The 18,544-nt window shown below is 46.9% G+C and overlaps 1 protein-coding gene across 1 annotated transcript in view; it reads left to right on the top strand.

Moving 5' to 3' along the window:
* SVIL (supervillin) overlaps positions 1-17,670 on the top strand; it is a 193,996-nt gene extending 176,326 nt beyond the window's left edge. Inside the window, exons 31-39 of the mRNA XM_066386805.1 lie at positions 3,153-3,304; positions 5,616-5,721; positions 6,601-6,808; positions 8,287-8,420; positions 10,996-11,151; positions 12,669-12,812; positions 14,410-14,534; positions 16,467-16,622; positions 16,720-17,670. Coding sequence (XP_066242902.1) covers positions 3,153-3,304; positions 5,616-5,721; positions 6,601-6,808; positions 8,287-8,420; positions 10,996-11,151; positions 12,669-12,812; positions 14,410-14,534; positions 16,467-16,622; positions 16,720-16,806 — 1,268 coding nt within the window. The 3' untranslated portion in view covers positions 16,807-17,670. The remainder of the gene's footprint in view (positions 1-3,152; positions 3,305-5,615; positions 5,722-6,600; positions 6,809-8,286; positions 8,421-10,995; positions 11,152-12,668; positions 12,813-14,409; positions 14,535-16,466; positions 16,623-16,719) is intronic.
* The last annotated feature ends 874 nt before the right edge of the window (positions 17,671-18,544 follow it).

Genomic DNA, 18,544 nt, shown 5'->3' on the forward strand with positions numbered 1-18,544 from the left:
AAACATACCTGGCTGATTGAGAAATGAAACCAAATAGTGTAGTAACGTTATAGCAAATACAGGCACAAAAAAAGTATTAGCAACGAAAGAACTATTTCCCATGGGGCTGAGAATCAAGTTATGTTTGCGGATCTGGTAGAATAAACCCACAGTCACATTCCTGACGGTCCACTGCTGAAGTTCTCTGTCTAGCGTAACACCCTGCTGCACGCTTAGCGCTAGAGACAGAGAGGGAGACCAGCAAGCAAAGTTTGAGGGAGAATCCCTTTATTTGCCAGTAAGCAGTCATTATCCACGTTAGACACAGTGTCCATTGTCCCTGCTCATTTAGCAGAGAGTTTGTCACAGCTCTGATGTTCAATTCGACTCCAAAAGCATGGATTTGCCTTCTTACAGTCACAGTCTCAGTTTGCTGATCACATACTTGCAGACTTGGAACCATTTAATTTCTTTCCTGATTTATCAAAAATAAATCTTTTCATCGACTGGACAGCATTGACTCTGTGTTAGAGACTGTTTATAGGGAGCCAGGAAGTCTTCCAGACCGTGCCTCCAAGAAGCACGTGCTATAAATGGCAGCAAGTTATGGGTGGGGATAGGCCACTGCTTTGTGCTGAGGAGGACAGCGTGGTCCTCTGAGATGGCACCTGCCCACAGTGGGAACGCAGGGCCAGGGGGCCGTGCGGGCCATGCCCAGTTCTGGGCTGTAGGCCTGTGGGCCACCCAGCCCACTATGTACACACGGGGGGCTTTACCTCAGGCTCCAGATCAGTGTCTGCATGGAGTTCATAAGATGTGTCATTAGCTCATTTTTCAGATAAGGAACAGTATACCAAGATAAGTCACTCACCTGAAGCCACACAGCTCGGAGAGAGCCGAGCTAGACTCTGAAACCATTTCCCCTTTTATAAGGAAGCCCTGTCACTTAGAGGGGAGTTCACGGGTCCTGAGCCAAACGTCCTGGGTCTCAGTCTTCTCTCAGGCCCTCCATACCAGCTCTGCACTTGGGTAAAGTTACTTAACTTCTCTGAGCCTCGGTTGCCTCACCTGGAAAGTAGCGCACAGAATATTACAATTGGGTGTGTACAGTGCTCGGTATGGGCCTTGAGCATGCTCGTGTGGTAGGTGCAAAAAACAAATGAAATAAATGTCACTAACGTCCTCAGCAGCAGCAGCACTATTATTAATTAACTTGGAGATGAGATAGCATAGACTTACCCAAAACAACAGCAGCTGCTGCGAGTCACTACAGTAGGTTTGAGCTCCTGGATGCGATGCAGAGTTGGCAAGCTGAAGGGGTAATTGGCACCATTGGTCAGCCATTAAAACAATAAGAGGGAATTTAATGGGGGAAAAAACTACTAACCTTTCGGCGTGTGGAACAGGGAACTTCAAGGAACAACCTTTAAAACATACCAGCTCTGTTCTAGTGACCAGAGTCACCTCTAATAGAGGTAGTGTAATGACCACCTCAGAGGCTACAGGGCATAGCTTACGCCCCAAAGGTCAGGAACCAAGATGCTTGAACCCAGTGATGCTGGGTCAGGCCACTCCTCAGCATGGTGTGTGTGTGTGTGTGTGTGTGTGTGTGTGTGTGTGTGTGTGTGTGTGTGTGTGTATTTGGCTTCTGACCTCTTAAGAACTTAAATAAGCTTTCTTCTTACCTTCAAACCTCAAGACTGCTGTGACTTGGTGAATGGGATTGAATCTGAGAAAAATTGAGGTAACATAGAACAGAGTCCAGTTACTGTCATTACTGTTTACGTGGTGGGTCTTAACCACGTGCATCTCCCCGTTGTTGACCCCCACTTGCTAGGCCACTGAGCAGTAGAGACAAATGCTTGATCTCCTGACCTTACTCAGCCTAAAGGTTACTGCCTTCTAGGTCAGTGGTCGGCAAACTCATTAGTCAACAGAGCTAAATATCAACAGTACAAAGATTGAAATTTCTTTTGAGAGCCAAAGTTGTTAAACTTAAACTATATAGGTAGGTACATTCCTTATCGAGGTAGGACCCGCACGTGGTATTCTGTGGAAGAGCCACACTCAAGGGGCCAAAGAGCCGCGTGTGGCTCGCGAGCCGCAGTTTGCCAACCAGGGTTCTAGGTCATCGTCCCCAGGCCTCCCCTGACCCACCTCTGCTGAAAGGCCCTCCTGCCCCAGGCGAGTGTCCCATGAGCGAGTGTCCTGCCCCACCCGTTTTCCTCCTAGTGACCGCTGTCTCAAAGGGTCTTGCTCAGGTTTGTTTATTAGAATGACAGCAGGGACGTTGTCTGTCCTGCTCATCCTTGTGGCCCCAGTACCCTAAAGGGTTCCCTGGCACCTCATAGGTGCTCAGTCAATATTTGCTGAACAAGTGAGGAGGGGAATTTGGAGTGAGCTCATTCCTTAAATGTAGCAACTTTGAGGTCTGAAATGCTGTCTACAATGACCGACCACTCGGCCAATGCACTTTCCGTGGCTGCCCTTCCATGAGCACTGCCTTCTGTGAGCTGCTGATCTGGACCGAACGCCCACAAGAGGCCAGACAGGAAGGGTAACCCGCCCTCAATCCTGGCTGCAGCCCTGGCGACAGATCGCACTTAAATCTTAGATTGTTTTGTGAAAGTGATATGTCAGCAATTCATATCTTGCATTTCTAACAGAACTTTGACACTTAAAATCTGTGGGGTTTTTTACTAGACTAGTTTTAATAGACTACATTTTTTCCTTCGTGCTGGAATCTGCTGCAGCTGTTGTTTCCATTATCTGTTCTCTACCAGCTAATCTTTGGTCAAAGAGCTGTAGAATGTGGAAAACATATCTGCGTCCTTGGGAGGTGTGGAGCCTGCTCAGGCAGTCAGCACTTTGTTGGTTACACTTGGAGTGTCTGCTGCCTTGCTCTGGGGTGACAGGTGTTGTCTTAGGGTATCAAGAGGGCTGTTAGGATCACCTTTTTTCGAGTTGGGGCTTCAGGACCAGTTACGGGAAATGCTGGTTTTCTCTTGTCCTGCAGTGTGATTTACATTCCCTTCTGGGATGAATGATCTCTCCTCAGCCCTGTTGTCCGGAAGCAATTTCTCTCCTGTTTGTCCTCAGAGGGCCCAAGAAGAAAGCCGTGCCCTGGCCCTCCCCGCCTCTCACCCCCTCACCTGCCCTGTGTCTGTTTGCAGTGGGCAGCCGGCAGAAGGGCGAGCACGTGGCGAGGGTGGCCGGCAAGGAGAAGTGTGTCTACTTCTTCTGGCAGGGACGGCAGTCGACCGTGAGTGAGAAGGGCACCTCAGCTCTGATGACCGTGGAGCTGGATGAAGAAAGGGGTGCCCAGGTACGTCCTGTGAGCGCAGCATGGAAGTGGGAGAGACAGCTGTTCCAGGGGCCCTAGCATCTGGGGCCTAGTCCCTTAAGGACCCGATTCTAAGGGACAAAGACACTTCACCAACACGCTGTCAGTCCTGGTCCGGCTTCTGCAAACTTCAGGCTGTGCCCACCTTTCTCCCCTACCACTGGGCCAGCAAGGCCCATCTGTTGTAACACGATCTTCCACAAAATGCTGCACCTGCGGATAGCCAGTCCACAAAACAAGCCCGAGGGCCGAGTGTTTCTACAAGTGCCCACTTAATTGCAGATAAAACAAAAAGATGCTATTTTCCACTTCTAAACTTGGTAGAGATATTTTTAAAGATGGGTTCCAGGGCTCAGTGGGCCGAGAACCTGTCCATGCATGCTTCCCTTCCATTGGACGTGGAACTTGAAACAGTCATCCTGAAAACAGTTTTGGCCCAAGAACCTTAAAATGCTCATAAACATGAGTCAGTTATTCCAGTTACACACGTATACCCCTAAGGAAGTATCAAAGGTTGATGTAAAAATTAGTATTTCCAACCTCTGCGTTCCTCAGAGGAGCCTGAGTGATTTTTCCCGAGTAGGCCGTGTCACGTCACCCGCTGCTCCGCCGCACTTGCCTGCGGTCTGGGCAGCCTCCCCGTGGTCTGCCAGCACCCTCCTGGGCGGCCCTGAATGTGCCTCCCGCCTCTCCTGGTTTTGCACGGGCCTCAGCTGCTCCAGTCTTCCTGCTGTTCCTCAGACACACCCCTGCCCACTCACCCCTGGGTCTTTGCACTGTTTCTTCTGTCTGGACCACTTGCCCTGGATGTGTATGTCACTCTTAATCCATGTGGTTCAGGCTTATAATTTTTTCATAGCATTCACCAATATGTAAAACTGTGTAGTCATTTTGTTAACTTATGTGTCTGTGTTCCCCATTGAACATGAAGGAGACCATATCTGTCCCAGTCTTCGTCACCACTGTGACCCCAGAGCCAGGCGAATAACGGGCAGAGCCACTGCCCCAAACCAAGGTTATGTCTGTTGGAATTAGATTTATTTTTGCCTCTCCTTTTTAGCATTTGTATTGTCTATGCCTCAGATTCCGTGCTTTAGTGCAGTGGTTAAGAGCTGACTCGAGGGTCTCTGAGGATATCATCCCATGTGCAAATGGTTTTACTGTCTGGGATGAATAATGAGCAATGGGGGGGAGAAGTATTTTCTCTGAAAACAGAGCAATACTCACTCAGCCTTCCAGATTCCCAGGGGCCAATCCCCTACGGACAGTATTTTGCCAATAGTCGTTAGTGACCCTTGCATTTTCATCTATTCCTAATCATGGGTCATTTCAACTGCCTTTTCTTTTATTTTTTCTTTTGTAAAGGCCATGAATGAATGTCCTCAAAATCATCTTTAGAGTTTTGAGTCTTAATCTCTCCTCATTGAAGCATTTCATTTTCTTATCAACCCAACAGATGGAAAATCACTTTAAGCATATGCACCATGGCCATAAAATGACATTATGCAAAGTGGGCCCTGAGAGTGACAAATTAATTCATGGTGAGAAATGCTTCACACCTTCAGTGCCCCCCCACTGCTAGCCTCAGTAAACAATTTCTTCTTTAAGGGACAATGTCCTGCCACAGTAAGAGTGAGCTGACTGGACCCTGGCGTCGTTACCCAGTGCAGCTAACGCTGAGTGGAAGACAGCACATCCACAGGAGCAGGTGGCCGCGCTCGGTGGGCGCAGGCGAGTGATTAGACTCTTGGAAAGGTTACAAAAGAGACAGTTCTTTCTGCCAGCATTACTATTCCAGTGATTGTGATTAGCATTCTCATTGCTCAGGGGTGTGCTTTGTTAAAAATGTGCTTGAATCAGTCATGCTGCATCTATACCATGAAATACCATTTAAATACCCAATTCACATTTAAAATATGTATATTAGATAATAGACTTTAAAGTGAAAAAATCGGGAGAAAACAACATCAAGCAACAGTCCTATTTTGTTTGGGGGAAAAATTTATATATATATATAATGTATATTACATATATAATATACATATATATATATAATGTATATTACATATTACATATTACATATACATTATATATATAGCTATATCCCTGAAAAAGACTTTGAAAGCAAAGCTATACACTAGAATTTTAATAGTCGTTATCTTTAGCTAATAGTTGTATCGTTCCTGGCTTTTGCTTGCATTTCTTGATGGTTTCTCAGATTGCCCGCAGTGGGGAACATGGTTCTGGCCTCTGAGAGCAGTGCGGTTACTGTGTGCTGTGTTTGACCCGGCAGGTGCAGGTCCTGCAGGGGAAGGAGCCGCCCTGCTTCCTGCAGTGTTTCCAGGGCGGGATGGTGGTGCACTCTGGGAGGCGCGAGGAGGAGGAAGAAAACGCGCAAAGTGAGTTACTTTTTCTGTTGGAATTAGATTTTTTTCCCTCTCCTGTAAGATATTTTTGTAGGTGTGGCGTCTGCTCATAAAGCAGCTCAATGGGGGCTCACTGGCCCCTCCTGCTGGTGGCCCCAGGCTCCAGAGCCAATGCTGGGGCTGGAAGTTCACTTCACCTAATACAAAATCCTCACAGAGACTTGGTCTCTCTGTAGGAGGAAAAAAGTCAGTGGATCTTCTGTTATAAATTATGAGATCTTTTATTGGCCAGCATCCAAAATTTATAAAAAAAAATAAAAAGCCTTACCTTTAGAGGTTTTTTTGGGTTTTTTAATTAATTTATTTATTTTTACAGCGACAGAGAGAGAGACAGATAGGGACAGACAGACAGGAACAGAGAGAAATGAGAAGCAGCAATCATCAGTTTTTTGTTGTGACACCTTAGTTGTTCATTGATTGCTTTCTCATATGTGCCTTGACTGTGGGCCTTCAGCAGACCGAGTAACCCCTTGCTTGAAGTGAGCCTTGCTCAAACCAGATGAGCCCACGCTCAAGCTGGCGACCTCGGGTCTCGAACCTGGGTCCGCCGCATTCCAGGCCAACGCTCTATCCACTGCGCACCGCCTGGTCAGGCACCTTTAGAGGTTTTTTAAATATGCCTGTTCTTTGACTTACTGAGGCATTTATACATTTTGTAAAAATGTTTCCTTTGTGTCACAGGCTTTGGCAGCCTGCTCTTAATTCCACAAGGGTTCGTGTCCTGGGCAGGCCGCATGGCCTCAGCCTCCACCCTCCCTGTAAGACAGTCGCAGAGTGGCGTTTGCTGGTGACAGGGGCCCTGCTCCCTGTGCTGGACGCCTCCTAACCCTGTGCCGCTGGTGCCCCCTGCAGGCGAGTGGAGGCTGTACTGCGTGCGAGGAGAAGTGCCGATGGAAGGAAATTTGTTGGAAGTGGCCTGTCACTGTAGCAGCCTGAGGTCCAGAACATCCATGGTGGTTCTCAATGTGAACAAAGCCCTCATTTACCTGTGGCATGGATGCAAAGCCCAAGCCCACACGAAGGAGGTTGGAAGGACTGCGGCAAATAAAATCAAAGAACAGTGAGTGTCATGGGTGTGAGGGCCTCTCCGAAGGGGCCGTCTATAGGACTCGGCTCAGGCTGAGGCCAGATGGTGCCCAGGACTCCAAGTGGACGCCCCAGTGTGCTTACAGGGACTCCGCCAAGGGCAGTTACGACCATTGCCGGGGCCTCTGACGTGTCAAGTAGATCTGACACATCTCAGCCAGCACCTCCAGTTTGAGGGTTTCTCCCACTTTCTGAGGATTTTCCTGCCTCAGTAAAAAGGCCGGTGAGGGGTGAGGAAAAGGACCCCAATGAGAACCTCAGTGTCTTGAAGAGGCATGATTCAGTCCCTCATTACTTAAACAGAACATATTTCACGTATCTTTTAGAAGTGCAGAGGTTTAGTTTTGTCAAAAGAGTGGAGTTTTGAAATGCATTTAGCTGACGAAGAGTTTGGTACAGCATGTCCCCTCTGCAGAGAAGAGACCATGTTTCTGCATTCTCCAGGACAGCCACCTGACAGTGTGTTATTGGGCGCGGGGACAGTTCTCAAACACCGCCTACCAGGTGTCGGGCTTTGTTCCTCTCCCAGGCGAGGACTGACACCAACCACTTACACAGAGGAAACGCACAGTGCTCTAGTGTGAAGTAGGACCTTGGGAGTGGGCTGCACCCATCGGTCCCCTGTCGCTGGGGCTCTGCACTGCCGGGCAGCCCATGCAACACAGGCTTTGGGAGCAGCCAGAGAAGTCCCAGTGTCCCCGGTCATATAGGAGATGCCTCCTCAGTGAGAACTGGGAGGACCTTGGTAATGTCTTATAGCAGAAATGACAAGTATCTCAGGGCCGCAACATACCACCAAAAGGCAATTTGGTAAAATCCATTCTCTGGGCATCAACACAGGATGCTACAGGGGTGCTTTCCCCATCACTGCTCCAAAGCCTGCACTACGTGGAGAGGAGGAGGTGGGCGAGTGACCCTTCAGCACACCGACGACTGAGAAGCAAGATGTTTCATGTCAAAACACCAGGCTGAGGGCCTGGGGCTGGGGAGGGATGATAAAAAATGTTCTGTGAGGTATCTGAAGGCAATCATGGCCCATTGGATTTTTTACTTGGACCCCTGAGGGGAGGGGAAAAAAAGGTCCCATTCCCTCATTCACTCAACATAAATTCTTGAGCACCTTCTTGGTGCCACGTGCAGATTTAGGGATGAAGAATTTGACAATAAGGGTACTCAAGTGTCTGTCCCCATGAAGTTTCTGTTCTAGCAGCAGAGGGCCGGGAATAGTAACTGTGTATTATATATAAACGTGGGTGTTGTGTTCATTACTTATTATACTAATTGTGCATTCCTCTGTAAGGGCCAAGCCAACCCCTACACCACAGAACAGCGTTTATGCATTAGTGAGAATTGTTTTCCTTACAAAGTAGAACTCACCTTAGATGTAGTCTTGAGTAACTATATGCTGCCAGCACTTCCAAAGCTTAATAAAAACATTTGGTCTCCACGCAGATGCCCCCTGGAAGCAGGGCTGCACAGTAGCAGCAAGGTGACAATCCACGAGTGTGATGAGGGCTCTGAGCCCCTGGGATTCTGGGATGCATTAGGAAGGAGAGACAGGAAAGCCTACGACTGCATGCTTCAAGGTAACGCCACATTCTGTGGCCTCTGGTCACTCATTTAGTCAATACATGTTGACTGAGCATCTACTATGTGTAACATATCATGACTTAAACGTAGGCTAGGCTCTCATAACTAGTTATAATGCCAAATAAAAATGTGTGTGTCATGAGAGACCCAGGTGAAGCAGATTGAGAGTTACAAAGAAAAAGACACGACTTCCCCCAGAAGAAATCAGACCCGGCGCCACAGAGACATGGTGTTTGCACAGGGCTGGGGTGGGGATGACTTGAAGAGAAGGGAGGAAGAGAAAATTCAAGTAAGCCAGATGAGTAATGACACAGTGTGAACCCATGGCACAAGACACCTCCAGTGTGACCAGCTTCAGGTGCACGGAAGGAGTGGAGTTTAACTTAAAGAATATGTTAAAAGTACAAAATACAGAAAGATCAACTTATATGCAGGTTAACATAAAAAGAAAAGCTAATAATTATCAAGCAGTTAGGATAATTCAGGCACTATCTGTCTCTAAGCACCTGATACATTGAGTCATGTAATTCTTACAATCCAACTAACACTCTGCCGTTTTCCCTGAAGAGGAAACTGAAGTACAGAGAAGTCAGTGCAGCTGAGTTCAGACGACAGTGGAGTGTATACAGAATGCCTCTATTATACTGCCCTCAACTTTTATCATTTAAAAAAAAATTTCCATTGATTTGAGAGAGAGGAAGGAAGAGAAAGAAGAGAAGGGAAAGAGAGAGAAAAGCATCAACTCGTTGTTCCACTTAGTTGTTCCATTTAGTGGTGTCCTCATTGGCTGCTTCTCACATGTGCCATGACTGGAGATCAAACCTGTGACCGCAGTGAACCGGGATGATGCTCTATCCACTATACATTTTTATATCGTTTTTTACATAAGGGATATTGATGATAAAGAGTGTTTGAAAATACAGAGAAATTAAGAGAGAAAATAAGTCACTTACAATCACACCTCTCAAAGATAACCAGAGTTTACATTTCTCTATGTTATATATACATATCTGTTTTCTAAAGATAAAATTTGGATAGCATTATACATATTATTTTGTAACCTGGTTTTTCCCTTTGATTTATTATGGACAATTTCCCATGTTGTTAATATTTAGACATTAAAGGCTTCAGGGTAGTCCATTGAGTATTCTATAGTACATGACATTTTCTACTGAGCCTGACACTCACAGTTGCAGAGGCGTTTCCAGGTTTTTCTCTATTATATAATAATGGAGTTGTGAATAGTTTTTAAAATTCATTTCTCGTTTAGGTAAATTCCTAGATAGGAAACTTCTGTTTTCAACTAATGGAAGTCTTCTAGGCCTTGTCCATGTCACCAAGCATATCAGCAGAGCATTTGCACCAAGATGCGTTCCCACCAGCAGTAGCCACAAGTGTGTCCCCAGCACAAACACAGTACACTACCTTTCTACCTTTGCCAACAGTGATGGAGGAAACAGATCTGAGCACTGTTTTCACCCAATATCTTAAGATAGGAGTATCATTAAATTCTTTCTTTCTTTCTTTCCTTTTTTTCTTTTTTTTTTTTTTTGGTATTTTTCTGAAATGAGAAGTGGGGAGGCAGAGAAACAGTCCTGCATGCGCCCGACAGGGATCCACCCGGCATGCCCACCAGGGGGCGATGCTCGGCCCATCTAGGGCATTGCTCCATTGCAACCAGAGCCATTCTAGCCCCTGAGGCAGAGGCCATGGAGCCATCCTCAGTGCTGGGGCCAACTTTTCTCCAATGGAGCCTTGGCTGCGAGAGGGGAAGAGAGAAATAGAGAGGAAGGAGAGGGGGAAGGATGGAGAAGCAGATAGGTGCTTCTTCTGTGTGCCCTGGCCAGGAATCGAACCCAGGACTTCCACATACCAGGCCAACACTCTACCACTGAGCCAACTGGCCAGGGCTCGTTAAACACTTTCTATATAAATTTTTTAACAATTTGTATTTTTATATTGATGAATGTTTTATTTGTGAGGGTTTTTTTTTTTTGCACATTTTTATTGAGATATTATATTTTCACTATATTCCTTGATATACTAAGGCAGTGGTCGGCAAACCACGGCTCGTGAGCCACATGCAGCTCTTTGGCCCCTTGAGTGTGGCTCTTCCACAAAATACCATGTGCGGGTGCTACCTCGATAAGGAATGTACCTACCTATATAGTTTAAGTTTAAAAAATTCGGTTCTCAAAAGAAATTTCAATCGTTGTACTATTGATATTTGGCTCTGTTGACTGAGTTTGCCGACCACTGCTCTAAGGATATTAACAAGCTTCCTTAGTTCCCATTTTGTGACTTAACTCTTCATTTTCTTTGTCCATTTGGGTTTTTTTCTGCAATGCAACTTTTATTTTTGTTTTCAATACATAAAATTCTTCTCCTTTGATTATGTTTTTTGCAGTTATGATTAAAAAGGCCTTCACCACCTCTGAGTTATGATAAAACCTACCTATTTTTATATGAATTATTTGATTAGTTTATGTTCTCTATATGAATTCTCCAATCCCTCTGGAATTCACTTTGGTGCATATTTTATCTTTAGCCTTGTTCTCTTTTCTTTCCAAGATCCTGGGAATTTTAACTTCACACCTCGCCTGTTCATCCTCAGCAGTTCCTCTGGGGACTTCTCAGCCACAGAGTTCCTGTACCCCGGCCGGGAGCCCTCCGTGGTCAATTCCATGCCCTTCCTGCAGGAAGACCTGTACAGCGCCCCACAGCCAGGTGGGCCCCTGCGAGCAGGGGTCGTGCTGAGTCGCGGAGCACACACTGTCCACAGAGCCTCCTGATCTCCCTTTTGCACTTGGCAGTTTTTATTTGTCAAGGACACAACCAAAACATCTGCTTATATCATCTCATTTAATCTTTGCACCTACCCCAAAAGAAATACAGGTGCTCAGTTACTTGTCTTGCCCAAAGACATCTGCTAGGAATAAGTTGACAGAGCAGCGTCCGGCCTAGAGTGTCTGTAGCCACCCTGACCTTTCCTCATTTTTCTTGCTTCCTGGCCCCCACTTGTCTGAGCTTGCTCCAGCCAAAGGTGGAAAGGGGGTCGGGAAAAGGGCAGTGATGGCCACATCTCTCTCTTTTATCAAAGGAAGTAAAAGCTTTCCCTGAAGCCCCCAGTCAATTGCAGCTTCCATCCCTTCTTCCAGAGCTCTGCCACATGGCCACCCCCACTGCAGGGAGCCTGGGAATTCCAGTGGCAAAGGAGCAGGAGGTTGGGAGGACCCACTGAATCTGGCAAAGAGCAGTGTCCTCCATCCCAAGGCCACAGAGCCATGTCTGTCGCCCATGTCTTATTATCCCAAGGGCAGGTCTGTTTCCAGTCGACCACCAGTTCCAGACAGAGCCTCTTTGCTCTCGTTCTGGCTGTGAAGATAGACACTCCCACCCTCCCTGCTGTCCAGCCAAAGGCCAGCCCCCCTGCACTCATAGCTTCTCCTTTCTCCCATAACCAGAGCCAGAGCCACAGCCTCCCTGCCACCGGCAGCCCAGGTCACCACCTTAGAAGCTTGATGCATACATACGGCACACTGTGGGATATCTTAGCATGTGTCTTAAAAAGAAAGGCTGTGGTCCACCCTCTTCATCCTGTGGCTCAGGATGCATTAGTCACCTCCCCTTGGCTTTTCAAGTGTGTGGCATGTACGGAACCCTGAAATGTGTGCTGGGACTCAGGGTGAGCTGAGCCAGCAGGTGAGAGCCCCTTTGCCACGAGGAGTGAGAGGAGGCTGATGGTTTGATAATGAGGAAGAGTGAGGAATGCAATTTTTAGAGCCTGTTCCTCTAAAGAAGCCATGAACTTACATCTCCTGCCAAGCAGTCACGTAGGCTTGAGGTGTGGGGCAAGCAGGACATCCAGTCCAGTTTCTCATGTTCTTTAGAGATGAGTGCTTCTCACAGCCCTCGGGTGGCATGTGCGTGATCCCTGTCACTCCTCCTGCCCCTGGGAACACCCACAGGGTCCAGGGAGAAGTATCTGGTAGAGAGATGAGACAGAAGGAAAAGGCAAATGGGGTAGATGCCGCCTGTCTCTGCCCAGAGACCCTTCCTGATTTTATCTAACAAAGGGCTGGGGTGTTATGAGGACTCTCCCCACCCCCTGAATTGAACTGCCACGGGGATGCTCCCCCGACACAGGAGCTGGGAGGGAAGGCCTCTGTTAGCTTTGGGAAGAGTGGCCTGGAAGTGTGTGTGAGAAGCTGCTGAAGGTCTGGTCTTCCCCTCCCCCCCCACAGCACTTTTCCTTGTTGACAATCACCATGAGGTCTACCTCTGGCAAGGCTGGTGGCCCATCGAGAATAAGATCACCGGCTCTGCCCGCATTCGCTGGGCCTCGGACCGAAAGAGCGCCATGGAGACGGTGCTGCAGTACTGCCAAGGTGAGCGTCCTCGGGAAGCGGCCGGGGTGGGCGCGCAGAGCCGTTGGGGACAGTGGCCAGCACCCAGCACTCAGCAGGGAGGGCCCGGCTTCTTTTCTGACAACTTGGTCCAAGCCCCAGGCCAGCCTTCCCGTGCTAATGCTGCCGGTCAGGAGAGAGCCTGGACGGCAGTGGTCGTTTTCCCTTTAACTTTTCGAGGCTTATTCATTTTCAGATTAGTGGATTCTCAGCTGCCGGCATGAATGAGACTTCATTTCTCTTTGTTATATTAGGAAATACTTTAATTTGTTACCTGGAGGTGAAAGGCTGTACAGCAGAGCCTTGAACAACAAGGTTTGAGCTGCACGGGCTCAGTTGTACATAGATTTTTTTCAGTAAATATACAGTCGGCCCTCCATATCCGTGGGTTTCATATCCAGGGGTTTCACCAACTGCAGATCATAGCAGTTGCTTCCTTTATGTGCCCTGACCAGGCACGCCCAGGGTTTCAAACCGGTGACCTCAGTGTTCCAGGTCGATGCTTTAACCACTGCGCCACCACAGGTCAGGCAACTGTGAGAGCATTTTTGACCCGTAATTGGGAACCTGCAGTTGGAGGGCCGACTATGTGTACAGTTGTAGGCTCTCTTTATAGAGGGGACTTGCTCATCCATGGAATTTGGTATCTATGGACAGTCTTGGAACCAAGAGGGTTCCAAGGGACAGCTAAGTTTTGGAAGAGTCAAAAGTTATACATGGATTTTTGACTGCATGGGGTGTTGATGCCCCTAAACCCACATGTTGTTCAGGGTCACCTATATTGTGGAGTGCCCTGGACTGGTGAAAACCCTCTGCACTCAGGGTTAATCACGTGGTAGGAACGAATGCCTCCCCTGCACACTGTCCACATGCAGCCTCACGCTGTCGGGACTAGAAAGTGCCCCACAGGCTGGAAACCCAATAGCACCCTTGTTACCATTCATTCTGACTTTTAGCGTGACATCTAAGAAAAAGGCTTTACTTTTTAACTATACTGGTTTTTAACTATACTGTCCACCTAAAATTTGTGGACTTTTATATAAACTGAAGATGCCACTAATTAATTTCTTATCTGAATATTAAAGGTTTTGTTGCTAGTGTCATTAAGTGTACAATGGATTCTGTTCTTGAAAAGCTCTTTAGTAATAAATAACATATGAAACTTCCCGCCGAATGTTTAAGCTGAAGTGGCTTTATAAAATGCTATCATTGGCTGTTTAACTCTCAGTGCACTTAAGGCTGTATTAGGGATATTTCTACAGGTGAGTGCAGGAAGCAGGAAGCGTCCCACCCAGACGCCCAGAGGCTTTCTGCATCCAAGGACCTGGGCACGTTCTGTTATGTTCGGAAAGTATAGAGTCAGGCGGGTTACGCGCAGTGTTGTGCACAGTCATGCGTGAAGTGCACATGTTCTATAAACCTCATGCCTGTGTTGTTATAAACTACTTATAACTTGCATCTTAAGTGTGAAGTCCAGAGGTCGAAAGAGAGAAGAAAAAGTTCCAAGGGGAGTCTGAGGAAAATAGAGTCTCCGGGGCCACGCTGGGTCTGCTGACCCTTATGCTCTATGTTACCACAGGAAAGAACATCAGGAAGCCGCCGCCCAAATCGTACCTGATTCATGCGGGTCTGGAGCCCCTGACATTCACCAATATGTTCCCCAGTTGGGAGCACAGAGAGGACATTGCTGAGATCACAGAAATGGTGAGCACACCCCTCACTTTCCCCTGTGAAGGTGGATGCCTGCCTGCCTTTGGGTTGTGTGTGGACTTGGCTTTCAGGGGGAGCATCCAGTTGCATTTCCAAAGTGAGAACGCATCTTTTCAGTCACAGCACGTTGACGGGTCTAGGGAGAATTCGCTCAGGAAGGGCCTAAGGAGTAATCAATTGAAGTATTTTTGGTAAATTTTCTACACATAGTACTCGGGTTAAAAAAAAAAGTCCTGAAAAGCAAAGGTGAATGTAATTACTTGGAAAATACCCATAAGTAAAAGCTGCTGAGTCTCTTTACCCTGTCAGCTGAAAATCTATTGCTTCTCAAGGTCTGAGGCATAATGAAGTCCTCATGTTCCAGACATTGGCCTGGTGTGAAAGGAGACCAAACTAACTCCCTGACGAGGGAATGTGGGCCAATAATGAAGTGAACGGATGTATTGTGAGAAATTCCCAGGAAGGTGCTGTTCCCCATCTCGTTCATAATCTTTTATGAGACCACCTGGCATTGCCACTTGTGGCCAAAAAAATATTGTGAACCAGAATATTATCATTTCCAAGAGCACAGGAAAAAGAGGGAGATTTTTGTAATACAGAATTTCTTAATTTATTAGTTTTAACATGGCTAGCAACTGCAGCTGCAACAGGTGTTTTTTGGTTTGGTGGGTAAGTTGGCCTGTAGGTCTGTTCATTTTGGTTTTCTTACTGTTGTAGGAGAGCAGCTTTTCGGGGAGAGGAGTGCAGAGATGGTGTGAGCGCATTTTATAGGAGGCCCAAAAATGAGTTTAAACAAAATAATTTCACTACTGCTTAACATGGGTGGAAGCCCGTTTCCCAGAGCGAGCGTCCCTGCCATCCTGCCCTCTCTGTGGCTGAATGGACGTCCCCTGCACAGACAGGGTTCAGACAGCCTGCCATTCGACACAGCAAGGGGCTCCGTTCATGATAAGTAGGGGTCCGCGGAACTTCAGAGCTCTGTGGAGTGGGAGCACTGTGGCTGCAGTCCAAGTTCAAGGTTCTACACCATGGCCGCTCTTCTGCATTCTCTAGATCCCTGGGGGCTGGTGCACTGTCTCATGCAGTCCTGCGGGCTTTCGACCAGGGCACGGTTGGCTTCCCACGTCGTGGACAGTTATGATAACAATGAACGCTCACTGGGGGCCTCCTCTGTGCCCGCACTGCCCCAACACTTCACAGTGGTTTCTCCTGTGGTTTTTGCAGCGGTGCATTATGATTTATGATGCTATTACCCCCAGTGTACCGGTCAAGGAGCTGAGGTGCAGAGACAGTAAGCAGCTCACCCAAGTCCCAGGCTGGTTCTGAGACCTGCATTCCCTGATCGCCAGGCCAAACTGGGTCTTACTGAACTGCTGGCCGTTCACTCCACCCACCCACCAGCCCGCCAGCAGGGCAGCCAGTCTGGGGTCCGCTTTCACGGAAGAAGCCAATTTACCTGCTTAGCCTGTTCAGATTAAATGCACACAGTGGTTTAAAAGAACGTCTTGATTCTTTTCAAAGTGTCTTCTATAAGCATTTTCTTACCTCCTTTTTCAATTGCGGGTAATTCCATTTAAGGTTAAATTATCATTAAATATTGTTAAACAAACATTATTATTTGGATGCTTTTGGTGTTTAGACTTCAAATTTAATAATCTTACGCCATAGTTCCCTCATAGGATATCCCCCAATCTTTTGTTCTGAGGCAGCCCTGACCTGAGACAGGATTTGCCTGACACTTTGGGCAGAGTGAGAAGATGCCTAACATCTGTGGAGAGACCTGGGGGGCTTTGAGCAATTCTTCTCCACCTTGGAGCTCTGTTTCCCCTCAGGGAAGGCCTCGGCTGGGGCACAGGAAGGACAGGGCTGTGGACTTGCGTGCTTAGACAGGGACACAGAGTTCTCTCTGCCCCTCCTCTTCTCCAGGATACAGAAGTTTCGAACCAGATCACCCTCGTGGAAGATGTGCTAGCCAAGCTCTGCAAAACCATTTATCCACTGGCCGATCTGCTGGCCAGGCCACTGCCCGAGGGAGTGGACCCTCTTAAGCTTGAGATTTATCTCACTGATGAAGACTTTGAGGTAAGTGTTTCTTCAGGTGGGGTAGCAGTGAAGCCCCACGCGGGGCTGGTGCTCGAGGCCCTGACCCGCTGCTGGGCGTTTCTCCCTGTTCCTCCAGTTTGCACTGGACATGACGAGAGAGGAGTTCAGTGCGCTGCCCGCCTGGAAGCAGGTGAACCTGAAGAAAGCCAAAGGCCTGTTCTGAGCAGAGGGAGGAGGCGGCTCCTCTTGTCCCTTTGAACACTGTTGGACCAGGAAAATGGATTTTTTTTGGACTGGTATTAAAAAAAATTTTTTTTTAAACAGAGTTTTCAAATCCTGAAGTTATTAGCTCTACCACCTAGAGTTGTGTATTTTGTAAATGTGTCAGAGAAGTTCGCGGGAACTCTGAGCCCACAGCCGGTGGGTGACGTTGGCAGCCCCTGCAGGTGCACGCCACCTGCTCCCCCCAGCAGCGGCCCTGGCACTGCCTTCCTGCGCCGGTGAGGCATGGCCTATTTTTTTAAGCAGTTCTCTTTATAAAGTGTTATTTTAATAGTTTGTGGATTCTAAAATATATATATTTATATAAACACCATATAAATCATATATGTATTTAACAAAGCAATATGTATTCGTTCACTTTTAAGATTTTGGGGGGAGGGTGTCAAAATGGTATGAAAAAGGCAGATGGAGCTGCTTCTATGGCGTGAGCTCTGCCACAGACACGCGTGTTCACCGTGCTCGGAAACACCATCTTCAGCCTGAGGTCTTAACTCGCTCTGCGTGCTGCTTCCGGTGCTAAAATGAACGGAAATGTGCCCTTCCTCGCCTGGGCTCTGTGCAGACCTACCTGTCTACCTTAATGTCACCCCAAAATGTATAGTGCCTTGTTTTTATGTACAGTTTATATACATAAAAAGTTTGCTCTGCATTTTTCGATGATGGTTTGGAACATTATCAACAATTTTACTCTAAAGCAGTAGAAATAAAAAAATATCGATTTCTAATACCTGTTGTAAATATCAAACATGTCATTTTGTGATCTAGGACTCTGAAATAAAAGCTTTGGCATAAGCACAGCAATTAATGGCGTGGTTCACATTGAATTCCAAGCACATTCCTTTCTGGGGGGGGGGAGAAATATATATATTTGTAGATGTTAACCTAGTACCTGGATTTCACCATTAAATATTATTTACTCTTTTAATTTAGCTTAGGGCAAGATATTATATAAGGTCATAAGACTAAGTAGATAGATATTCGACCCATAAAATTGGTTGTAAGTATAGTACCATGTTAAGGCATATTTTTGCAAATCATACTTTACCACATGCTCTTTGCCCTACAACTATATCTGCATCTCAAATTCAGGATCTCAGTGGCTTTTTAAATATTGAATATATAAGGCATTTAGAAAATATAAAGATGAGCCAGGAAACTCTTCACAGGCTCATATATTGTTAAAATCCCAAGTCCATAGTTTGAACAAATTCTATAGACCCTATTGTAAGTTGTCACTGCCCACCCCCTTTGGTTTAAGTTTAACATATTGGATAACTGCTTCTGATATTATTACTTACTTGTGTGCGCCCACTGTGGGACTGTCACCCTCCTCCTGGTCCCACCACCTTATGACTGTGTGAAACTGGGTGGTCATTGAAGTGTTCCAGCTACATTTCCCTTTTACAAAATAAAAAGAGTCAATACCATCTCTCCTGCCCATGTCATAGGATTGATTCTTGGTGAGGACCAGCTGGAGGCTCCTCAAATAGTGTCAAGTCCTAGGTACCTGCTGGTGCTAATATTATTGTTATTGTAGCTGACTTAGGGAAGATGAGAGTCCAAGTTAAGGAATGGAGTCATACATTATATATTAAACCAAACAAGTGGCACCTTTCAAAAAATAAATAAAAGGGAAAGGAGAGGAGCTCAGTGCATCTGCCCTATGGGCGGTAAACAAC

This window comes from Saccopteryx leptura, chromosome 5, assembly GCF_036850995.1.
Source record: "Saccopteryx leptura isolate mSacLep1 chromosome 5, mSacLep1_pri_phased_curated, whole genome shotgun sequence".
NCBI classification, from domain to species: Eukaryota; Metazoa; Chordata; class Mammalia; order Chiroptera; family Emballonuridae; genus Saccopteryx; species Saccopteryx leptura.